General features: G+C 42.4%; 1 protein-coding gene across 16 annotated transcripts in view; it reads right to left on the reverse strand.

Moving 5' to 3' along the window:
* CADM1 (cell adhesion molecule 1) overlaps positions 1–26,489 on the reverse strand; it is a 442,451-nt gene that overhangs the window by 231,155 nt on the left and 184,807 nt on the right. The window contains exon 1 of one of the 16 annotated variants that reach the window (XM_023239125.2): positions 25,592–25,691. The exons of the other annotated variants lie outside the window; for them this stretch is intronic. Coding sequence (XP_023094893.1) covers positions 25,592–25,676 — 85 coding nt within the window. The 5' untranslated portion in view covers positions 25,677–25,691. Of the gene's footprint in view, positions 1–25,591; positions 25,692–26,489 lie in introns of those variants that run through there. 16 annotated transcript variants of the gene reach the window in all.

A 26,489-nucleotide genomic window follows, 5' to 3' on the forward strand; every position in this document is an offset into this window, starting at 1 on the left:
AGGATTCCGGTTTAACCCTTGGAAGGAGCACAGCAAATGATGGGAGGGAGAAGCAAGTAACAGTTTGTGCATATAATAAAGCTCTATGATGTGATCAGACAACTGGCAAAACCAGGTGTGGTTGTTTCCTGTGGTATTTTCTACAAGCTTTTCCATGAATGCAAAATGCATTAACTTCAAAAAGAATATGTGTAATAAAATACAGATCTTGACTATCAAGTGATTCTTCAGGTGGATTTTGCTGAACTTTGAAGAGTTTTTGCAGTTTTTTTCACTAAGGTATTTCTTTTTTCTGGATTGTTATAGTGGTATAAAAACACACAGGGTATCTTTAGATTCCACATTCTAAGAATAAGGCTGCCTTCTATTTCCTTATAAATACCCAAATACTACCTCCCCTCATTATTCATGTATTCAGTTGTTTCCTTAAGAATTTCTAGTCGGAAAAATTTTAACCAAGTCCCTCTGGAGTAGGCTAACCCCTAGAATATATTTAAGATGTTAAGATATTTAAAGAGGTCTGATTTAAAAAAAAAAAACAACAGATCATTTATGATGCTTTAATGAAGATTAAATAACCAAATAAAATTGCATTTTCCATAATAAATGTCAGGTTATACATTACTATGCTATTTGTATGTTGAAAGTGATATATAATGGTGAAATACCGCACAGTTGAGGAAGCATGATAAAAATTTAATAATCTAGTGTCGGGTTTATATACAAGAAAGGCATTTTCCCACATCACACTCAGTATTAAGTGCTATGGCTCCCGAGTCCCCCCACAAGCAACCTTAATGAGTCCCCACCTCCAAGGTCAACACACGCTAGCCTTAGAAATGCTGCAGAGGTTTGGATGCAGGCTAAAAAGCCCGGGTTCACCTATTTGCTTCACTTTTCCAAGAAGATGAGCTCCATTGGCTAATAATGTTAACACCGAGGACAGGAACCTAACTTCATTTCTCCCACATACTAATTTCACGAAGGGAAAAACTTCAGTTCGATGGCTCCCCAACCTTGGCTTACTGACTTTCAAGTCACAGCACGCAGTGGCTCAATGACCATCTGTGGCCACTGTAAGGAGAAAGGACAGGTATCAGGCACAGGCCAGCCACACCTCAGCGTAGAAAGGCTGGAGCATTCGATTTCACTCAAGGCTGCCTAAATGGCTACGTGTGCCCCACCCAAAAAATCTGATGGTCAATATTATCCCAATGTCAGTTTCAAAAACCCATTCCAAGGCCGTAACGTTTATTTCAAGTGACCGGCTGTAGTCTAAAGCCAGAGTGTTAGTTTTTGCATATTAAATAACCATCAGCAACTTTAAATGGTAAACAGGCCTCTTAACTATCAAATTTCTAGAAATGTAGTGTTCTCCCGGCTCTGAGGGTTTGTGGGGGGGGGGATGGGGATAACTTGCCTGTGGGTTCAGAAACTGAATGAGAAGTTTCAGCCTGAAGTCCATTTTCAAACAGAGCCCTTGAAAAAAACTTGGAAGAAGGTGGTAAACGTCGGTATTGACACCTTATAAACAAAAGCCACACTATTCAATGGGAATAAGAATGAAGCAATGACATCTCCTTAAAAAAATTATAACAACAGTCCGATCTGGTACTAACTTTCCTCTGCCTGGAGAAACTGTGTCAATTTTAGCTCCTTAAACAAGAGATATTTTTCCCCAGCACAACAGCTCATTTCTTTCTACTACAGCTAGCTGGCTGTCCCTGATCAGCTGAAATCCCCACACAGCTCAAGCTCTGGGACTGAAACCAAAAGGAATAAATCAATGAAGGCCTGGATTCCGATCCTACGAGGCAGGCCAGCACTCTTTTAAGATGAGGAGCAGCCAAAAGCTGTGGGGAAGTTCACAACTGCATTGGTCCGTGATCTAAAATTACAGTACAGAGCAAGTCTCTGCCCCCATCTAATCCTAGGAAACCTCCTTTAATCCTTTTACTATGCCATATTGCATCACAAAGGTGCCATACAGCTCCTCCTTCCAGCACACAGCATTCAGAACCAACTCGACTCCAAGGAAATTAGTTAAGACATCGCTCTTGCCTGGAAGGGTTTCTAAAGAGTCACAACCCTGACATACAAGAAGTCTATGTTACTTCATCACCCAGAGGCTGGGGGGCAGGGGGCGATGCTGGCCACAAAATACTTATTCCAACAGAAAAGTTCCATCTTGATGCCGTTCCAGAAAGACAACACTGGCAGGAACCTCAAGATTTTGTGCTGTCTGCTGCTCCTAAAATGAAATAGATTTTAGGGGCGCCTGGATGGCTCAGTCGGTTGAGCGTCTGACTTTGGCTCCGGTCATCATCTTGCGGTCTGTGGGTTCGAGCCCCGCATCGGGCTCTGTGCTGACAGCTCAGAGCCTGGAGTCTGCTTCGGATTCTGTGTCTCCCTCTCTCTCTCTCTATTTCTCTCTCTCTCTCTCTCTCTCTCTCTCTGCCCCTCCCCCGCTCTCGCTGTCTCTCTCTGTGTCAAAAATAAATAAACATTATAAAAAAAGAATTAAAAAAAAAAGAAATAGATTTTAGTTCTAATCCAGTAACATGAAACAAACCAAAAGCAGACAGACCGGCAAATATGAACTCTAGATGCACAGCATCACACACTGTCAGTTCAAAGGGGGCAAAAGGCGGCCCAGGAAGTTGTAAAGTGTATGAAGAGATGAACAACAAACATTTAAAAAAAAAAAAATCCTGATCTAGTGAACAGGCATAAAGGAGTTCACCTGAGCAGGAGGCTTCAAAGGCTAGATAAGGAAGGACAAAGCAAGAGGCTTACGTGGAAAACTCATCAACAAGCCAAGAATATAATAAAGCAAAACTAAACTTCAATTTCTGCAGGAATACTGGCATCTCGGCACTCAAAGCCGGTGCCGTAACCCCTCTTTGTACACAAAGGAAATGTGAAATCCTGAAATCCGCACAGCAGGTAGTCACTGGAGCCAACTACCAGGTAGGGCTAATCCCCAAAACGAGATTTCCTAAGAAATCGTATTCTCCGCTTTATCCCTTTTTTTTGTTTTTTGGGGGGTTTTCCTCGTTTGGTCTTTCTCTTCTTTCATGGTTAAATATTAGCATACCAAAGAAACGAATCTTGAAAAACCATCTTCATTCACTCACTGCATCAAGTCCTCTTGAACCCAAGGGGCCCACCAAGATAAAGGGCCGTGGAATTATGGGTTTTTAATGAAGCAGCAGCCCGACTAAGTAACTGGGGAAGAGTAAGCAAGAGGTGCCGGAAACGGACCCGGTGGCAACATAAACCCACGGAAAATGCGCATGGTCTTAGGGAACCCACCTCCTTCACCCCTCAGGCACAGTCTTCCTCGGGGCGATGCTTCCATATGCTTTAAAAAAAAAAAAAAAAAAAAAAAAGATCCACTTTGCCGGCTCCCAGATCTATAGCGTTAGGGCAGGGATAAATTTCAAGCTGGCAAAAGTCCAACTCCAACAGTTGCAGCTGTAGTAGCCGCCTTGTTTACAAAGCAATTCAGGAAGCTTTTAGAGGGCAGAGTGCACCAGACAGAAGGGGGTCTGTAAGCAAAACATGGATGGATCCCAGTGCATTCAGAGCAGACAACACATCTGTTCCCAGGTCCCCCTTGGAAACCTGCCGAATGCGGGATCCAAGTCAACTTTTAATGCTCATGTGTTTTGTTTCATGTGTTTTGTTGTTTTCAGGAGAGCATATCTACGTAAAGCACTCGAATCAAAATGATATGCTAGTAGTTACCGAGCCCCTGGGCCATCCCCCAACATTCTAACCGAAACACTGAGAATAACATGCCACACAAGGTTTTGAGCTGACTCCAATCAACTGCGACCTGGACTACTTTGCTCATTAAGGACACCATGCAGAAGCATGCCTTCTGTTGCCATTTTAAGCCTCTTAGAAACTGTGCTCCTTCGCTTGTCTCTGATGAGGTCTGTGTCCAGCAGAATTATCTGAGGACAGGGTACGTCCCAGAATCAACCTCCGTTAGCCTAGCTGCTTTCCTCGCATCCAGATTTCAATCCCCTCGCTTGTTTCTGCCAGCCCCCTTTAGTCCTTTATGATGCTCTGTCCTCGCCATTTTTTCTGGCAGTTTAATTCAAAATTCCTCTCTAAGAAAGAAAAACACAGCCAAGTAGTAACGGAGGTAGGGAGGAGCACGGGCAAGAGCAACAGAAGAAATGCTGACCAGGAAGCACAGACCACATGCTGCCTGTTTTCGGAGTATCACAAAAACCTGTAATGACGAGGACACGGGTGAGAATATGATGGGCACAGATGGGAGCCAATAAAGCAGAAAGGTGTTCTTTGATGCTTAAAATGGGTTAAGGCTAAAATTTGGCTAAGAGGGAAAGTAACCAAGACATATAAAAGATGGGAGAGGAAAAGGGTATTTAAAAGAGGTTGGGGCGCCTGGCTCGTGACTCTTGATCTCGGGATTGTGAGTTGGAGCCTCACGCTGGGTATAGAGATTACTTAAAGTCTTTAAATAAAGAAAAGAGGAGCTTAACAGGAAGCCTAAAATGTTTGATCAATTAAAATTACAAGTATATATAAAATCTGTGCATTCCCAAGTGTGGCTGGCATAGCACAGTGTTCGCACGCTCAGGACGGTGACGCCACAGCAAACCTTTCTTCTGCGAGTTCTCCGAGTAGAAGAGCTGAGCCACAGTAAAAGACAATCCAGGTGTTCCCATGACCATATACATGCTTCTCCCGTACTCAAATGAAAAAGCATATACCCTGACGACAAACCACTGCAGATTTACAATGGGAGTAAATGCTAAGCATAAAATCCTAACTGTGGCTCTGTGCATGCGGCACATATACGATAAATCAGCATAGAGCCCAGCCCTGGCATACCTCTCACTGTGTAATTACACATTAATTACACGTTTAATCGTACATATTAATATCACCTGGTCTATAATTACAATGCAGTCATGTAAACCTAATAAAGGAAAACCAGAATATTTGCATACGACTGGAAATGAAAAATAGAAGGGCTACCCTAACGAGACGGGGATAGGAATGCGTATCTGTGACAAACTGTGTCAAGAAGAATAGAAAGTGATTCTCCTTCCTGAACATTATTTCAGGCCCATTTAACACAATCTGTACCACTCAATGAATGTGCAGTGTCCTACAGACATCAAATCAGATTTGGATAATGTTCCTGACTTCAGATAAAATTTCATTACTATATTTAGTTATGGAATGATAGGAAATGCTTACATTTGAAACCCAATAAAAACTGAGTAGGCTAAGAATGAGGAGAGTCTCACTCCCATCTCCCATGTGATATTTAAACAGCAAACCAATCCTACCCATGGTGGCCCCTTACAGTCTGATTTAATTTCACCCTTAAGATAAACAATTAGGAAAAAGCGCAACGCCTTCCGGTCAAAGGAAGTAAAGACGGTAGAAATTCTAGTTTAGAAAAAAGTGCTTCACAGAAGGAAAGTTAACCATCAGTCACTTGTCGCCTGGAATTTTATATAGACCCTCACTGGCAAACCAGCCCTTCTTCGGTTGAAGTTTTAGTTCTCTAAATAGAACCAGAGTCTGATTAAAAACAAAACAAAACAAAAATCACAAAGTCAATTAAAACATAGCAAATGCTCTGAACTAAAATAACAACTTAAGACTGTAATTAAATCTCTTCATTCTCAACATTGTCTGATTTTTATGAGGCACTTCCTTACCAGACTGAAAAAGTTTTTGTGAGCTACATGACAGACTTCAACATTTTTTTTTTTAAATGTAAAGCGTGGAAATATTCTAGCTTCCCTTTTTTAAAAACATAATGCTCTTCTGCTTTCATAAACAGCTTTATGAAGCAAACTTCACTGTTTTAGAAAATCATAGTGAAGCTGCTTTTCGAAAAGTGACTCACAATCTCAGGTCTGCACAAGGAGAATAATGCGGTCTTCCAACGGATTCTACAGTGAGGCAGTCAGCATGCCAGGGACACAGACCTCCTGTGAGTCATTAGCTGTCACGAAAAGAGAAGCAAAATCTCGTCGCTGAAATTCATCTTGCATCAGGGCTGGCCTTTAGCACAAACTGACTGCCAGTAGGTGAGGTCCCCACCTGCACAACAGCGTTTACCATGAATGAATTCAGAGCCGATTCGAAACTGTAGGTATTTTACAAGCAGCAAGAGTCCTTACCCATTAGAAATGGCTAATAAACAGCCATGCACCATAATGGAAGAAGGCAATGTTTTCCACCAGAAATGATATCATTTATCTTTTCCAAAATTTTATTCACACCTCAATTACTGCTCATCTGTCACCATCGCTCCTAAAACCCGAAGCAAGTAATCAACAAACGATAAATTCTCCCTGAACTTCCACTGTGTTAACACACAAGAAATTAAAAACTACCGAGATGCCTGGGTGGCTCCGTAGGTTAAGCATCCAGCCCTTGATTTCGGCTCAGGTCATGATCTCACAGGTTTGGGAGTTTGAGTCCTGCATCAGGCTCTGCCATGGCGGAGTGGAGCCTGTTTGGGATTCTCTCTCCCTCTCTCTCTCTGCCCCTCCTTCCCTCCCTCTCTCTCTTTCACTCTCTCCCTCTCTCTCCCATGTGCGCGCGTGTGCTCTCTCTCCCTCAAAATAAATAAATAAAAATTTTTTTAAAAGCAGTAATCACCCCCTCTAAATAAAAAAAAGAAAGAAAGAAATTAAAAACTACCATCTCATTCAGCTATTCACTTCTTGTCACTTTAAGGTTTCTCGGTAAAAAACTGAAGAAATGCCTGGGTTGAGTGGCCCATGGTGGGACAGGGTCGGGGTTGAGAGGACAGCAGTGGAAAGACCGCATGTGCGCAGGCAACACTGAATGTTTGCCGAAAGCATTATCATTCGACAGTAAATTTTTCTTTCAGCAAAATATTTATGGAATTACTACTTTGCAGATAACAAAACATGAGACCTTCCATTCTCAGCCCAACTTAAACCAATTTTTGTCAGGTTTCCTCCTCTGCCAAGACCCTCTAATCTTAATCATCTAAATGAGCAAATCACAACTGGTCACATTTACTGAGCGCTTACTACGGGCCAGGTCCTGTTCTAGACACTTTGCCGTTATCAACCATTCGATTCTCAAAACAGCTCAAAGAGGAAGATGCTATAATTATGTATCTCCACTATCCAGACAAGGAATGTGTGGCACAGTGAGATCACATAACCCGAACATGATCACATGGCCAGCAAATGACAGAGCCGCCACAGGATCCCAGGCAGTCTGGCTCCAGAACTCAGCTATTACCCACTAAGCCAAAATTCATCTCAAGCTGACATCCACCATCATTATCCTATCACACTCAGGAGTGATCCTGTATGGAAATACTACACACACATGCGCACACAGTATAGAACTGTTAATCCGTTACATAATGCGGCATTGAAATGAAATCTTCAGGGCGCCTGGATGGCTCAGTCGGTTAAGCGTCTGACTCTTGATTTCGGCTCAAGTCATGATCACAACGTTTTGTGGGTTCAAGCCCCGCGTCGGGCTCTGCATAGACAGTGTGGAGCCGGCTTGGGATTCCCTCTCTCTCTGGCCCTCCCATGCATGCTTTCTCTCTCTCTCTCAAAATAAATAAACTTTTAAAAAAAGAAATGAAGAGGGCATCTGGGTGGCTCAGTCTGTTGAGTGCCCGACTTCGGCTCAGGTCACGATCTCATGGTTCGTGAGTTCGAGCCCCACGTCGGGCTCTGTGCTGACAGCTCAGAGCCTGGAGCCTGCTTTGGATTCTGTGTCTCCTCTCTCTCTGCCCCTAACCCACTCACATTCTGTCTCTGTCTCTCTCAAAAACAAATAAACATTAAAAAAAAATTAAAAAAGAAATAAATAAAAATGAAAAAAGAAATGAAGTCCTCATCTAGAACCATTTGCTTATTTGGGGGGGGGGGGACCTTGATTATACTTAACCTGATGGGACTTTTTTCTTCATGATAGTATGTGACTATAGGGAACAGAAAATGAAAACACTCAACACTTCTGTGCAAAGGGCATCTTTATGATATTTAATAGTATAATGTTTTTATTAGTTCAGGGAGATCTGGTTATCTTAATATTCATCATTTGAGCCCCCATAATTAGGAAGAAGGGAAAAGTCATCATAAAAGAAAAAAAATCAAATCAACCACTTATAAAATCAGTCTCTACCCAATAAACACGAGTCTCTCTCTAGCCATATAATTCTAGGTCTCTGGAAGATTCTACACTGCACATACAAAGATGCTGCAACATAAAATGGTAACTCTTGCCAAAGATGCAGAAGTTCAGGAAGGCAATGAAAGGGACAATAAAGACTGCTTGAATCACAAGCAAAATCATGAGCCAATGAGCATCTGGCAAAGTTAGACCCAATCACAGCCAGGAGGGAAAAGGCAAGGATGAAATAGGAATTTAAGTGGAGGGAAGGACATTGTGGCATTCTGCAACTTTCTCGGAAAAACCACACGGTGAAAACAACAACAACAAAACAATCAGCACTTGATTCTCTGTTCATTCTCAGAATTTCAGAGCTGCAATTATAGCTTAAACGTTGTTAAATATAAAATAAACTATTCCTAATTTCTGGTTGCACTTACTAGGATAAATTTCAATCAAAGCTCTTTATCTCTATTTACTATAAAATTCTGATACCTGCTTTAAGTGAATTCATTTCAGTGACCTTTTCCAGGCATCAATTACCCTCTAATAAGGAGGATTTCCCGAACGACGGCTGCATTTTAAAAGGAACTCCGTTTCAGACTTGGAAGAAGTAGAACTCGCCTATCTTCTAGCAAAGTGGTCTAAATGAGGGTGAAGTTTTGAGTCTGAAAAACCGGTTTCAAATCCGGGTTCAATTGCACAGTGGCTGCAGCGAGTCTGGGGAAACCCTCTTAACCTGTCTCAGACAGTTTTCCCACTGGAGAGTGGAATATTCCCTGCCTTACGGGGCGCGGAAGAAAAACCGAGACCGCACGGTGAGAGCAATTTTTAATCTGTAAACAACTAAGCAAATGTTAGTTACTCTTCCATTCATTCCCCCCTCTTCCATGCTTTGACAGTTGACTGCACCAAGCATTCATCATTCATATGTTACGTATCGATTGAGTCTTGATCATACCTGTTGGATGCTGTGGAAAGTAGCTCAAGTCGGCTGGAGTTATGAATTTTCAGAGGTTTCAAGAGAAGACGCGTGGGGGGGGGGGGGGAATCAGCACACAAGGCAAAGAAGCAACATGACATTAGAGTTGTAAAAACAAGAAGCAATGGAAACGTCCTAAGAATTTGCGCCCAACTAGCATAATTAGGGGAAGCTTGCTGGAAGAAGCAGCGAGAAAGATAGATAAGGCTGGGTGATCTTGGGTTTAAGAGACCTTACATCCACCTCCTTACATTTGCTTCCTCCCACTCCTTTTGTGTCCCTGTGAAGGGACCCCCCCCCAAAACACACATGCTGGCGACAGAGCAGTATGGGGCTCATGAAGACCTTCAATTCATTATTATCTCCTGCACCACCCGCCAGGCCTCTCGTGCAGCTCAAAACAGTGCAGGAGCATCGCTCTTCAGCTGATAATGCCAAGTCACACCATTAATACACAACTCCACTGAAGACACGGAGAGAAAATTTTAGCTCCAGGTCATGCGTTTATGAAGAGATAATCAAAGACACATTTTCGTGAAAAGCAGGAATCATATTCAAAGCTGCACATCTTTGGCCAATTGTCCTCGGCTTTCCTGTATTAAATCTCCCGAGTGAAAAAATACGAAACAATGTATTTCTATTTTTGCCCATCAGAATCGCTAAACCCTGATATGAAGAGAACTGCTCAGATTGTAAACATGGAAGGAATAAATCTGCTGGGTAACAGTAAACTCAAGTAGCACAAATCACATCTAACATTCTTGTAGACTCTCCTTATCAGTATTTAAGCAGCAGAGACAGAACCAACCACCACAGATAAAGCACACCACACTGTTTAAATTCAGCTGGTGCTCTGGTATCCTGATATTCTGTCCTATACAAACCTAGATGCGTATTTTCAGATTCAACATACGGCCACAGTACCAACTTGTTGGGTCTCCTGTCAGAGACCGCAGCCACTGACCCCCCCCCCCCCCCCCTTTATGCTGGTTAATTATAAGGATCACAGACACCCACAGGAAAAAAAAAAAAAAAAACACTAGTAGATTTTGTATTTGCCGTCTTAACAACTCAGGCAAACATCGTGATGGGTGGGACCAGCTAAAGCCAAAGAAATTTTGAACCGTTCTATATAATATTCTGGCTTTTACCAAACTATTCAAATAATTACTGCCTAGACTGAGTGTTATCAAACACTGGGCCTTCGGCTGAGCATGACAGCAGAGAGGAGAAGGGAGAAAGTTTCTAAAATAGAGCAAAAGCATTTTCCGTGAATTGAGAGGCTTTTGAGATGGACATTTATTCAATATAAACAGATTTTATGTTAATTCGATATGTAAGTGTAGGTACATTTATAGAAACACAGGAGAGAAGGAAACGTTTAAGGGGAAATGTGGTCCAATACATGTCTTTCTTTAGCCATCCAGGGGAAAATAGATTTCAACTCACTTGAAAACCGTCTGGCTGGAAACTACACAATTTCCCCCCAGTTAACTCATTAAACTGTTACATCACCTTGACAGTCAATTCCTACAAAGTTAAATGCAAATCAAAACATTTTTAATTGAATCATGCAATACATGACTACGCCAGCCCACTGTTTATGAGAAACTTGAGAAGTAATTCATTACTGGGCTGGAGTAACCGCCTCACCCCCCACAGACTGAACTCTGATGTTTCACGCAGCAAGTCTTAAAGCAGAGGGCGCCTGTCATGAAAAGTTGCTGCATTCATACTTACCGACCTCAAATTATGGCAGGGATCTGACGCTTTCACACCTAGTTCAGAAGTGGGTAAGAAGTAGGGCACCTGGGTAGCTCCGTCGGTTAAGCATCCGACTTCGGCTCAGGTCAGGTCCATGGGTTCCAGCCCCGTGCTGGGCTCGGTGCTGACAGAGCCTGGAGCCTGCGTCAATTTCAGTCTCCCTCTCTCTCTGTCCCTCCCCCATTCGCTTCCCGCCCCCCTCAAAAATAAACATTAAAAAATTTAAAAAAAAGAAGTGGGTAAGAAGCAATATTGAAGAGAGGTGGAAGAATTCAACTTGATGTGAAGAAAAATGTGCTCCCCATCCTCTCCTAGCCTTCACATGTCAAAAGGAAAAAAAAAAAAGTCTGTCTTCAACAAAGTAAGACTGAATGAGGAAACTAAGAAAAACATTCGCCCTTACCCATCCTGGAATGCAAAGGTCACTTGTGGCCCAATGGTTGTGCTCTGTGTATCCTGGTAACACACAGAAGAAAACGCAACTTCCTTAGTAATATAGCTCAAGGGCATAAGAGGACTGGAAGACTCCAGTGGTTTATATTATTAGCCTTAACAAGAAGGGGCAGTCCGCTGCTTCATGTGATCTATTTACAGTCAAGATGGCTATATTTAGAAAAACTCTACAGTCCATGAGAACTGAGAGATGAATATCAAACTACTCCCCTTCCGGGCCCCCCAAAAATTCTATTAGCCTCAGGAAAGCACGAGCCATTGGGAGTTTGCTTTAGCTAAAATCCACAGCGGAATCTGAACCAGAATTATTATTCCATATTATATACTTAAAAAAATCCTGCAGCAAATTGCATTCGGTGCAACACTTTAAATTGTTCCATATTCGAGATCAGAGTTGATACATATTAATGTCCAAGAGCCTTACAGCCCAAACCCCCATGTTTATCACTACCTGCAAAATTAAATTAAACATACCACATTAAGCAACCAACCAAATTCTATCTCCATTAAACCCAAGCCAAGAGTGAGGCCTTGACAATAGGACTGAAGAGATTAGGGCTTAATTTAAACAGAGTGACTACAATAAAACAATTCCAATGTGAGACTTCACAGGAGCAAGTACTTAAAGCACCTCAAGACAAATATTTACATAAACTATACAACATCATAATCTACTAAAGATAAAAGATTCAGAAGCCTATTAAATCACAATCTAGAATATAAATATTACAGAAAGGAAGAAAAGGAGACTGCACTGTTAACTGGTCTTCTAAATGAATGCACAAGGAAGATTCTTTTGAAGTCAAGAGACAAGATCAATAAGGGGTGAAAATGTAAATGTATTAACAAAAAGCAAAATGGGTCTCTAATTTTGCTATGGTCTGTTCCTGACAGCGAATTCCGCTTCCCAGACAGACCTCTTTGAAGTTTTTATACTTAGAATTCCCTCCCCCTTTTATTCCTTCCTTAGAAGGTCACACTCACTCACCTTTCGCTCTTCTCCCGTTCCTAAATAATTTCCAACCATTCTCCTCTTCCCTCACAGACCATCCCCGTTTTGATCTCCCGCTCTCTTTGCTCACAAGTGTCCAATCCCTCGAAAATACAGAGGCACTCAAGCAATTTTAAACAGCATTTCTATCCTTTCCCCAATCCCAGTGTAAGGTACAATGTGTGCCGGGGACTCGCTCTGATCCTTACCACCTTGCCTTTAAGAAACACCACCATAAACAGACCTAGTCCTTTTGAATTTTCAAAACTCAGGACTATCTGTAATAATTATTACAAGTTATAATCATCAGAGTTTCCCAGTTTCCAAAAATCTCCCAGTTAATGAAAGCTATGTTTTCAGGTTCATAAAGCCAATACCCCATCTGGTCTTTTAAAGTAGGAAATTCACTGAAGCCTCAAGAGAATTAAGAACTCTTTGACCATCAACCTGAAAATGAGCCCCTGAGATTCAATAATCTGATTAGTTAAACTGGGTGAATACATGGACAGAATGGACCTTGAGTGGGAAGATCCAGATCTGGGAACAGATGCTAGAATCAGGCAGTGGCTTCTATCCAAATCCAGTCACTTGGCTCTTCTGTAGAGATTAGTCAAAGGAACACATTTTTGTCCTTAGCCACTTTCATCTCAAATGTGCCCAAGCCCCAAATGATGTTTATCTGCCTAATGAGTTGTCTTCTTGATCAATGAATTCAGTTTGAGACTTCCCGTGACCTTGTCCAGAAATTCTCCCCCTCTCCAGTGTTACTTTGGGATGCTGTTGAGAGTATTTTCAACAGATGTGTGTGTGTGTGTGTGTGTGTGTGTGTGTGTGTGTGTGTGTGTATCAAAATCACCGGAACTTAAAAAAAAAATGCCTAAGGTCCCATACAACTACTGACTTAAGATTCTCCAGGGAGAAGCCCCTAAGCAAGTACACTGTATAAGCTCCTTAGCTCTTTAAGCTCCTCTGAAAGATCTACCTACCATTGGTACCTACCATTGGTTAGGCACCACTGACTTGGAATTTAGACAATGGGTATAAGAGAACAGGGAAAGGCACGGCCACACAAGATCACCACGTAAACAAGGAGACAAGCCAGGGCAGAGAACTCGGATGGTCGGGACCATCCCCTGCTCCTCTGCTGGTTGAAGGCTGTCAGCCAGGCTCTGGCCCCCTGGGCAAAGGAAACATCCAACAGACCTGGCAGTCCTCTGGAATAGTCAACAGGTGGCTCCAGGGGGTATGGACTTCGAAAGTTGCCATTATACCACTAGAGCTGGCATCCTGGGGTGTCACAGGTGTATTGATAATTGACTCAGTCTGTTTTGTTTACAATTTCCTGCCCAACGAATTGCATGTTTCTGCAGATGTCTGACAAATTCAGGACATTTAATTCCTCAGCTGCCACCGTCCTGCTGTTTCCACCCTCCTCATCCATTGGTTACGATGGTGTCCAAAGACACATTCACCAGCATTAGGAAAGGTCATTAAAAAGCTCTTACAACCATCTGTACCCAGATGGACAGGTCTCCAAGCCAAAACGGGAGAGGTTCCCCCTCACAGGAGGCCCAGAGGACCGGACTCCAAACGGTGCCACAGTTGGTTTTTTAATTATTGTTTGTGGGTCCTGAATTATTTACATTTGAGCTGTAAATCTTAATGACCCATGCCGTGTTCTTCTTGGCTTACCGATGATGAGCAAAGCCAAAGCAGTCTCATTTACCTGATTCAATGTTGCTGTAGGATGGGGGCCAAAGAAAAGCGCATCTTCCTAAATTGTCTTACACGGGTTCTTGGAACAAGTCATTCTTGCCTTGGATCCTTGTCTAGGTCATTTGCCATACACTTACCAGTTAATCCGTCTCTGCTCTTCACAGTCTTTATCAACCACGGCACATTTTCTATGCAAATGACTCAACTTGTGCAGAAATGTTTAAAAATCCCTTGTTCGCTGAATTTTGCACTGCACGCACACACAAAAAACTGGTTTTGTTAAATCACACTGCAGGGATTTTTTCACAGTGTGCCTATAACGTGTTACAGATACTTCATATGGTGACGCCAACTTCCAGAGCAAAGGGTCCAAAGACCTTAATGCATCCTCCCTGGCGAAGTTTGGCAAGATCTTTGCAACTGAAACCGGAAACCTAGAAAGAGAGTCAAACGGCTTTACTAGAACAATCCTGCCTGTGCAAATCACATCAATCCACTGTCTCAGCTAGCCTCAGCCACATGAACAAGGGAAGAAAGGATTCCTTTGCTCACACCTGATGACAAAACCGGAGATCTCTGTCCTGAGCGATGACCTTCAAAGCAGCACGGAAAGGGAAGTGGGAATTCCTGCCCTCCAACCTCTACACCTCCAAGAGGAGCGTCTCGGCCACACCTTTTCCACAGTGACTGCAGACAGAACTTCCACGCTGTTTCTGCCTGCCCTTCACGAGAAGCAGACGTGCTCACCAGCGGTGCCAAACTGTTAGACTCATCAAGTTTATGAACACTGCATGCAAAATGCAAACATTTTCTTTCATTTGGGCAAACATTGGCACAGGAAACTTTCTTTCCAATGTTAACAGCAGGGAGCTTAAATAAAAGTTCAGTTTCTAGAAGGGTGGGGGAGAGAAAAAGCTAATTCTAAAAATATGTCATCAGCAGCAATGCCATTGCCAGAGAAAATTGTACATGTTTCCCTCAAGCACGGTTCACTCAAATGAACTTGACAGCTTCAGAGATCACTTAAAAGAAAGAAAATTTGTTGCATGAGGCCTGCCAGATACAAAAGGGATCGTGTCTCAACAGATAAGACTTGATAGATCCCCATCTTAAATATTTCTGTGCAGTGATTAGGTGAACTCAAAATTAGCGCTTTGTCACACACCCACACACGGGCTTGTGCCCTAAGGGTATTCTGCCACCCGTTCACGGGAATCCTTCCTGGAATCTGGCAATTAACTTTAAAATCTTGCTACTGTCGTTAGTTCCCTAGAAGATGAATTAAAGGACATCTGGGCATGCAAGTAAGATCACACAGCTCAACTTAAACAGCGTTTCCCCCCTGTCCACAAAGTGTGTCCAGGCAAAAGATAAACTATTTTAACTGGGTTACAAATTACAGGCGTTCAGTGCCACCTCTCAATTCCACCAAATGCCAGAAAACGCCGCTCTTGGGCAGGCTTATTTCCTCAAAGGGAACCATTCAGGAGACTTTTCCATTCAAACGTAATATTCAAGTTACTGAAAACCCCGTAAAAATCAGGAGCGAATATGCTCGTTTGACCCAAAGCTGCGGCTCTCAAACACCTGATTAAAAGGAAAAGCAGGCAGGCATTACAACTCCCCAGAAAGCCACAAAAATAAAAGGCTCCATCTTCTTGAAGATGGTCTCCAATTATGAAACTATACTGGTTTGAAGACCTGTCCGGTGCGGCCGCGAGTTGCAATATACCAATCAAAAGCCTCTCCCCTCCCAACGGGGACAACATGGCAGCTAAGCTAGGCCGTCAGGTGTAGAAGCTGAACACATCTATTCGCCTTCTCACCCTCTTAGCCATAACCTAGATTTCTGGATCCTGGTGGAAACTGAATAGACCCTTTTACAAGTGCAACTCCTCAGAACAGCACTGAGAGTTCGCTTTGCCCTTCCAGGAGATGAGAGCAAAACCATAGGCTGATCTTTAATATTAAATATTTAATGTGTTTTTAACACAGCCTTTAGATTTGATTCCAGACTTAATGCACCTGTCAGGAAACTGACTGCTACGGTTTTATTGCAACGATACATTTTTCTGACATTCAGAAACAGATTTTCTAAAGATTCTGTACCCCGGAAAATTCCAGGCAAAGTTCAGTTTAACCATTTTTGAGACGCACGCTTGGAAAAACATTTTCTTCCGGAGCCAAGGACTGAAAACACGTTTCTAAACACACTCAAACATAAACCTAGGAAATGCTACAAGCACTTTTGTTTTCATATCTGCGCATTTCCACAATGGCAAAGATGAAAGCCAAGCCTCAGTGACAATGGGGCAGAGTTAACTATGTTTGGATTTATGTAGCCATCCGTCTCCAACATTTAAGGGAACCCCAAAGGAGGGCAACTGGAACATCAGCTTGATGCTGGGAAGCCTACATTTCCATTAAATGGTGAAATTATAGAATGTGCATAAATGATACGACCATATGAGGAAACTCCAGTCCCCACACCCCACCCTGAAAGAAAACCCTCCGTTGTGTGCTATAACGCTCCTCTTTAGGGACTCCACTTGCACCTGGATAAAAATTTAAATACCCATCACTTCAGAAGGAATAGAAAAAAGCACACTAACAAAAATCAGAACTTTATTTTCTTGTTGCTATGCAACAAAGAGGGGTAAGGGGCGAGAGGGCACATCATTTCGATTAATACATTATGAGCATTTCCAAGAGGGGAAATGATTTTTAAAAACACACAGCCATCTATCCTTTTTTTTTTTTTAATTAGAAAGAGAATCTTTATCTTTGTATCAGTTCTTATTCTACCCAGAGTATGACAGCAAGCTCACTTTGAACATTATTAACTAATATTGATTTAAGTGAAGGGGACCTCTTGAAATTTTTACTCATCTGAAATGCAGAACACATACATATTTTACCAAAAGGTTTACTATGCATATTAATCTTTTATGCATTTTATTCCTCCAAGCGTGAAAAGAAACAAGTTGAAGTAATAGAGGTTGCCAGGTGTTGGTGGCACCCATTCCACTGTAATGACAGCCATGACTTAAGGTTTTGTCTCGCTCTACTCTTCATATGAATTGCAAAATCTTCAGGTTGCCACAGCAACTCTATATACCGACAGGTAAGCTTCAGGAAGCATCCCGGTCATCGTTCCCATCTTGTTTGCTTTGCATCTGAACGCTCTCAACTCTGCTGCAGGGGAGCACCAGGGGACGGCTCCCCTTACAGAGTTATTCTAGCGCACTGTCCGGTCGCGGCGATTAATCATTCCTGCTTCTTGAGCTGACATATCGAGGTGGGGAAACGACATCCTAAATGAGCAGATCTGATTACCTGGGAAAGCAATTCTTCAAGATAGCACAGCTAACTAATAGCTCCATCTGCTACACATAAACACGTTCCAGAGCCCCCGAAGTAATGTCAGAATACAACTCACGGAGTTGGGCCCTGTACGCCAGGTTTCTGTACGTCCCCGCAGCTGTTTGACGAACACCAAAAGTACTTGAACTTCTCTTCATCTCTGGGATAACTGGCGCCGTATCGTGTTAGGATCGTGGGCCACCCAGAGGAGTTATGTTCTAGCAGGTCTTCTCAGTCTGTTTTTTGTTTTGTTTGTTTGTTTGGTTTTTTTAAAAACGCGTGTGAAATAAAACTTCAGCAGGAAGCTAACCTGAAAGGTACGCCAAGAGCTGGTAGGACGGGCCAATGGTAAAACCAGCTTTTCTAAACCGCAGACCAACAACGGCAAAAGCCCAGTGATACGCTAAAGAGGATCTTCTATTTCCACCACATTATTTCACAGTATGTAGTACAAAAGACCCGCAGCTTGTTTTAAAGTGATTAAATAAAAATAGAACCTTTCGGAATCGTGACAGTGCATCACAGCTCTGTAAATTAAACTTAAGAAGGCTGCGGCTAGGACTCATGGATAAGCTTAGCAGACAGTTAAATACAATTTGGCTACGAGAAACCTAGCTGCACCAAGCTATTATAGACCAAACTATAAATGGCTCTCTGGATTTTTTTTTCCCAGAAATCTAAACAACCAGCTGCTTAATTCACCCTACACACTGTTTGCTCTTTTATTATTAATAGATCTTCGCTAATATAAATCAAATTCTAACATCTCAATGTTGGGTGCTTAAGGACACTGCAAGTTTCTATTTTCCTGACCAAAGTATTGGCATTTTACAGTAGCTGAATTTAACAGTGCTTCTGTATCAAATGGGAACAGGCGCCCGTTCTTTCCACATTAGCTGTGATTTTAATAACATGCCAAGCAAAACAGGCTAGCGTAATAAGTTTCATTGCACCCACTTCAACAACAGATAAGCACCTCATTTTCATACAGTTTCCACTTGTTGCTAGGTAACCACACCATAACGAGACATCTCTCGGCATTATGCAGAATGCATCCTCTTTGCCCAAATCTGATGTGCTCTGGGCATTAAATACTCTTATTTTAACCACACCTATCACTCAAACAGTTTAAGCTCTGGCTTGGATGGCAACATAGGCTTGGGGGGTTGGTGCTCCTAAGGGGGTTTGGACGTGCAGAGATCCTAAAAGATATACTACAATAATACGTTCCTCTCTTCCCCAGAGCAAATGCGCTGCATTGCCCAATGAATGGAAAGCCTGACACTTCATAGATCAAGTAAACCCTCTCAAAAGATGTCCATACGATGCCCTCTTAACAGTAGACAATGTCAATTAAAAACTTCCTTACTGCTTTACGCGACCATGAAGGGAACTTTGTAAGCAGGGGTCTGTGTGGACCCAGGCTTCACCTGCGGGCTTCAAACAGAAACCTTTAACTAGGCGCATCTAGGCCAAAGCGGGAACCCCATCTGTCAGCCAAACAAACCAGCTTTCTGCCGGAGAAAGGGGAGGCTCTGCGGGAACAGATGCGGCCCGACCTAAGACACTGAAGGACTCCGGCAACAAGGAGGCAGGAAGGCCACCTGCAGGAAAGGCAACAGACACTGACATTTTAAAAAGAAAATAAATCTTAGCGAGCAGCACACGGCATCTTCCAACCAGGAGTTTTCCTTGGAGCTTCAGGAATATTTGATCCTACACGATTAGTGGAGGCCAGAAAAAGGTTAGATCACCTCAACTTACCAAGGGGCCCAAATGGTCCCTCTCACCCAGGATATAAAATTGAAGGAAGCTATTGGCATTCCTCTCTTCTTCGCTTTATCATGTTCGCAAATATTGTATGTGTGCGTGTATGTGTGTGTGTGTGCGTGCGCATGTGCGTGTATTGTTGTGTTTTGTTTACAAATTGAACCCTGCGTTGAGCAAGTCTATGGGCACCATTTTCCCAATGGCATTTGCTCACTTCGTGTGTGTCACATTTTGGTGAGTCTCATAACATTCCGAACTTTTTCACCACTAGTGTTATTTGTTAGGGTGATGTGTGATCAGTGACTAGGACTTGCTAAAGGCACAGGTGACAGTCACTGGTATTAAGTATGTACGTTCTAAACCATGCTGCTGTGCTTACTATAGTGTAGACTTAACTTTTACATGCACCAGGAAACTCAAAACTTCCTATGACTCGCCTTACTGCGGTGGTCTGGAACCACCCCCACAGGACCTCTGAGGTGTGCTTGTCAATTAGGAGCAGTACCCCAAGACACAGAGCCAGATTCTGACCTCCAGCCTCTTCCTGAACCAGACCCTTGTTGGCTACAGTTTCAACGCCCCCAAAGTACGGCTGCCTGCTCTCTTCAGAGGCAGTGGGGAGGTGGGACTCAGGGCAGCTCCACCATGAGGCTTGGCTTGCTAAGCAATCCATTTTCCCTTCTTGTTTTCACCCCTGTACTCTGAGAAGCAGGTGTTCAAGGAGTTTTGCCTCCAGGTCCTCCCCAGGTGCACCTGGTGAGGAAGCATCTGGCAGAAGTATCACCCCTTTACTCTACGTCGGTGAGGACGAGGTCCTGGCAGGCTCTGCTGCACCGGGTTTAGTTTCACCCCAGGACACCCCTCCTCTCACCTCCCCCCCACCTTTTTCCTTCGGCTCCCTCTGGGTCTCTCCACAGCTTACGTGCGTGGTTTGGCCAATTTTAGTTCTTTGAGTCGGAATGGCAGGACTAGGTCACTTACATTCACAGAGACAGATTAAGATGAAACCAGAAGAGAAATCCAACGCATAAGCCAAGAGCCAGGGAAACACTGCTGTGTCTCCCAAGACATGTATCTTAACAAACTTCACTTCATCTGTTCTGGAAGTCCATGAAGGCTGCGGGCAGAGGGCATGGGAACACCTGAGGGCATAATGAGACCATCTTGAGTTCTGTTCCACATAAGAACGTTACTTGGTCTGCCCGGTTCACATAAAAAAAAAAAAAAAAAATCACTTAGTGACTCCAAGTTTAAAATGACCAGTAGCCAGATGGAAGAGGTATCAATTAAAATTCAAAGCATGCATACTCAATGGTCCAGCAATGCCATTCTTTGGCACATATCCTAAAGAAACTCTAGGAAATGCGCACATGGAGGCATGTAGAGTCATCTTCATTGAAGTATGATTTACAGTTAAAAAAAAAAATCTGTAAAGGGCCCACACTATCTAGGGGAATGGCTAAAATGGCCAGGCTTCTAGGACACTGCCGGTCAAAGACGAATAGAGTATAACACCACATGTGCTATCCCATTGAGTTTCTAAGGATTTTCTGTTTACATCTTCAACTGGATAAGTAGATAGATGGGTAGCTGAAAAAGGACAGAAGTTAGCTAGGACGGATGAGGGCCATCAGTGATGATTTCAGCCCTTTCTAAAACATTCCTTAATAGGAAATATATTCCTAAATATATATTTGATATACATTCATATTAAGTATTACTTGTCTAATTACACATTGAACAAAAAAAGTACATTTATATATAGCAAACTGGAAGCTCAATTAAAGGCGATAATGTCAAGGACTGAAGGAAATACGTCAGAGCTGTCCAAATATTATCAAAGGACTAGCAGATGTACTTGTCCTACGCCCTCTGAAGGAGTCAGTTTTGGAAAGCATTCCAAGACAAGTGTGCAAATACTTACAGGGGAAAAAAAAAAAAACAGTTCTCAGTGGATTGTGACTTTACGTAAATTTTAAATATCTAGGTATTTAGTCTTTTATTTCAGCTAAATATCTAGGTATTTATGGATTCCTTTAGAAAAGAGCCAACTTACCAATATAACTAGCCTACTGCCACATGGCAATACATCCATTAAATGGAAAAAAATAAAATAATTCTTGTAACGCCTTCAGGATAATTGGCCATGGGAGAAAATATATAAATGGGACTCATTTATGTAACAGTGAATCCATTAAGAATGGCAAGAGTCCTTGCATCTGGTGAATTTTTTTTAATAGTTTGGAATTGTGCCTAGAAGTCATCAGATTTGTTGCTAGTGAACCCCCATCTGTCATAGCTTGAATCTGAACTATATATAGCTCTTATTCCCCAAATCAATATGTTGTGTGTTCATGTAATCTAGTATCCAGTCTAGAAGCTTTGCAATTGTTTCTAAGCTCCTAAATTCTTATTTTCACTATTTCTTTCTTCATTATGATTCTTAATATACAACAGACAGAATGTAGAGATGTCATTTTAGACACTCCTCTCACCAAAGCTGAGCTGTGGAAGAAAAACAAACACAGACAGAAGAGTGTGTGAGGGCACGAGTGGAAAGCCAGGAAGGAGAAGATCATAAAACATTGCAATTAAGAGGTTACTGCCTCAAAGGATTTCACAGGAACAGGTCTTGGACAAGGCAGTTTGAGTAATATCTCATCTCTGAGCCCAGGTATTCAGCAAACCCAACTCTCCAGAGTGTCAGAGAACCCACAGGGGAGCATCTAAGTCACTGAAATGTCACAGACCCACTTAAGTCCCACTTATGGATGACATTTAACTATTAAATGGAGGACAAAGGGCCATCACCATTTACTCTAATATACTTTTCATACATGTCTAATCTTACCTTGTTTTCCAGCCTAAAACAGGATCAAAACATGTATCGAAAAGGAAAAAAGTGGTGAGAGCCAAAGGGGACAAGAAATATTTAAATTTTTTATTTGAAATTTAAATTTGAAAAAGTTTTTAAAAATTTAGAACTCAAAAAGCAGAGCAATTTCTTCAAGTGTGGAATAGGTAAAACCATCAATCCATATTAATGGTCTTGAAGCAAAATATATTTGTATTCTAAAAGATCCCAAGTCACTTATTTATGCAAAATGGAATTCAATATATTAGGGTTTTTTTTTTAACTGTTTATTTAATTTGAGAGAGATAGAGAGAGCAAGGGCTTGCACATGAGCACAGGAAGAGCAGAGAGAGGAGACAGAGAATCCCAAGCAGGCTCTGTGCTGACAGCACAGAGCCCGACGCAGGGGCTGATCCCATGCACTGTGAAATCATGACCCGAGCCAAAATCAAGAGTCAGACACTTAACTGCCTGAGCCACCTAGGTACCCCTCAATATGCTAGTTTTTTTAAAAAGCAGAGAATCAGGTATTATATTTTGAAACAATTTTCATCAAATGGAATGCACTAAGTTTGTTGAGCTCTACTCAGTTAATCGTGCCATGAGATTACCAAAAAAAAAGTGATTTTTGATTATTCTAAACAGTGTCTGAAACAAGGATATCCATGAGGGCAAGGACTTGATATGGCTTCTTCCCTGCTCAATCCCCAATGCCTAGCAATGCCTGGCACTCTGTATTTCCTGAGGGGATGAATGTATGAATGAGCTGAGAGCTTAGAGAAGTTTATGAAATCAGCAGGTTGGGGGGAAAAACGGACTCACGATTTCTCTGAAGTCACAAGCCTTTAGTACAAAATAAATTAAAATCAAAACCAGAAACACCCACGCATACTTATCAGGGTCACCTTTATAACTTCTAAAGAGCGTGATTAATGAAATGCCATGAAGAAGAAGGTAATACAAAACAAATTTAGAAAGAAGAAATAAGTTGATGTCTTTTCAAAAACAAACACACAAACAAACAGAAAGGTTTAATTTTTAAGTAACATCTACCCCCAACGTGAGGCTCGAACTCACGTGAGGTTCGATCAAGAGTTGCAAGCTCCACCCACTGAGTCAGCCAGGTGCACCAAGTTGACGTCTTTAATTGCACGACTTATTCATAAGCCTCCAGAGCTCCCACACTGCTTTTCACGCCATCATTCCTCTCCTGCTGATGGCTGACGATGAACTGACTACACAGGCACACCTATCCTATAGAGATCTCCAAAGTTGGGCATTTAGAGACCCTGACAGTCTTTGTTTACTGAAGACTTACCTCAAAACTTCATTTACTTTGAAAGGCTTTCTTCCTATAATGTGTTTCAAAAATAAATTCCATCAACATTAAATCACATCTTCTTGAATTATAAACCTATCAAGCCAAGGGAATTAGCCTTAAACTGCCAACCAACATCAAAGCAAAGGACTGGAGCCTTTGGTGGAGAACCGCCTACCTGATTTATAGCTCTGTCCCTTGCTTTCAGAGTCATGCGAAGCAGAAAACAAAGGGGTTATCAAATTTCAGTAATTAATATGAGTAAACAGGAGTTGAGCTAACAAAAGCAATTACTTGGAATTTTAGCACTATTATCTCAACATTTCATGTTTTGCCTATTTCAATGGAAAGCAGAGATGAAAATGAATGCCTCAGGAGCGGAGATGTGGTCATTTCATTCAAAAGTTACCATCCACCTGTGTAGCACAGATGACAGCTAATTTAATACTCTCCTCTAGATAAAATAAATTACTCCCGACTTCAGTTTATGAAGAAAAGACTCCCTAGTATTTTAACTCATTTCTGATCGAAGAAAAATCATTTAAATTTTCTGAATTAGAATTGGTAGGGAAGGCAGGAGGCAGTAAATGTTTGAAGCTGACGGTGTCATAAAGATTTGTTGACGTTGCTGGAAATATTTTCCTTTGATATTATCTTCTGGCTTGGGTCTGCCTCTTTTTGCACTTCCTTTTGGAATCACAACTGAGGATTTCCGCCGCCTTAATTATATGAAAAGGGAAAGGAGGGGTAAGAACTGCAATTTCCCTTCTCAAAGACACAAACAAGTACCCGAAAACTGGGAAAACAGATTGACAACTACTGTTGTCAATTGAAAACGACAAGTTTTATCTGGAAGTAAAATAAGGATTCATTTCGTATTGTTTAATGTATCACTACATGGCCTCTGATTCTGTCATCCTTGGACCATCCTTCTTCCTCATGGCCCACATCCAATCCATCATCAAGCCTATAGATGTGACCTCCCAAAATACTACTCAAGCCTGTCCACTTCCTTTCTTGCCCCTACACCACCCGAATACAAGCCGCCACCACCTCTTGTCCAGACAGTAGCCTCCTAAACTATCTGTACCCACTTGCAACCACTCATACTCCTCTGCATTGTAGCTACCTTGGTCTTTTCCAGAAAGTTAGGATGTTATCCCTCACTACCTGTTTGGAACCCCTCAAAGGCTTCCCATACCTCTTTAAGTAAAGCCCAATCCCCCCCAGAGCCTGCAGGGCCCCAGACAGGCCGGCGGCTACCCAGCTCCTTTCTGTGTCCAGCCACAATGGCGTTCCTTCAATTTCTTCAGTGCACCTGCTTCCCTCTGGAAAGCTCTTCCCGCCCTTTATAGCCTGGTTAACTTGACACCAACCCTTCAGATCACAGTTCAATGATCACTTCCTCGGTGAAGCTTTCCCTGGCCATCCAGAGGAGATCTGATTCTCCTGGTATCTCTTAGTATAGGATTTCGCTGCACCCTACAGTTTTCTCCTCCATGACACTTGGACCATGTTATAAATGCACATTTATGCGATCGCTTGGTTAATACATAATTATTTTAAATATATTTAGTAATTGCTCCTTGCCTGGAAGGGGCATGAGAGCAGAGGCCAAGTCTGCTTGCGCTCACCGCTGTCCCCTTCCCGTCCCACACCAGGACCTGGCACATGGTAATTAAATTTTTAGAGAATCTTGAATTAATGGATGCATGCATTATAATTATCCATTTGGGATCTGCCTTCCTTAGTGGACTGTGAGGTCAGAGAGATACTGCCTTTTTCCCTCTTGGCATCCTCAGCAACTAGCCTAGAGCCTGGCACATGGTAGACTGTCGATCAATAAGTGTTTAATGAATGCCTGAGAATAGCAAACAGATGTTTTTAAAATATAAAGGAGTAGCTCTGTCCAATGATCAAGAATTCCAATATCTGTATTGCTCAAGAGAATCAATTACCCAAACTTCCTGTGATGTTGTTCCGGGAGAAGGGATTCTGCTGACACGAGTAAGGTGGCCCTGACAGCCTGAGGGTATTACACATCCACCTACTTAAAAGTGCTCCCTTTAGACAAATGCAACATGCTCAGCTCACCCGTCACAAGTGAAAATCTGTCCATGCAAATTTTTATTTAAGCAGGAGTCTATCTGTTCAGGAGGAGAAAGCAATCAACGCCTGTGCACTCGTGAGAGTCGGATTCCCTACCTGGGAGCCCCACAGCGCAGTTCCTCAAATGGTCAAGGCACAGCTTCCTGGTCCAAAACAGGGGAACAGAAAGGACAAACAGCATTCCCAGTCACGGTTACCAACCTCCAGCCTGCCAAGTTCAAGGTCCCTTTAAAGGGTTCTCTAAGTCCAATAGGTGTATTCAGATAATGCAGCCATCTATCTGTCCGGGTGTTTGGGGGAGACAGAAGCACAGACCCCAAACCACTGCAACACCAGGAGACTCATCTGTTGACTGCCGTACGGGGGCTTTTCTTCTTTTGCAAAGCCATGTAGATAATATTTCAACAATAACCACACATTTCTCCCTGTGGTATAGACACATACAAAATGCATTAGGAAAAATGCCAATAACTGAAATGCTTTTCTCAGTAGCTCTATTCAAGTGAGTGTCTCACAGGTGCCACAGAAGTGCACAGCTTTCTGAATCTGGTTCCAAAGGGAGCTCAAAGTCAATAAGCCTCCTCAGCTATCATCCAGCAGGACTAAATCACTCCAAGGGCAAACCTTTCTGAGTTATGTGACCATTTCTTTTGCAGAGTTTTACCGAAAACGGCATGCCATAAACCAATTTAATTCAAGGTAACCCAAGCTGCTGGATGAAAAGGAGCCCAAGAAATGAACAGAAGGAAGAAAACGCAAACGTTTCAAATTACAGAACCTTCAGTCATGCCGAGAAATGAGCACAAATTAACAAACCAAGAAGGTTTCCCAGGCCCTGTAATGTATCATTCCAAACACAATCCCCATTCCCCGTTATAGAAAAAAACTGTCATTACGGTGGGGGTTTTGCCTTTGAGAGGGGTCTGGCTGAAATCCTTAGCCGACCAGAGTTACGCTACGCAAACACGCTGCCTGGTTCAATGATGTTCAGAGG

This window comes from Felis catus, chromosome D1, assembly GCF_018350175.1.
Source record: "Felis catus isolate Fca126 chromosome D1, F.catus_Fca126_mat1.0, whole genome shotgun sequence".
In the NCBI taxonomy this organism is placed as follows: Eukaryota; Metazoa; Chordata; class Mammalia; order Carnivora; family Felidae; genus Felis; species Felis catus.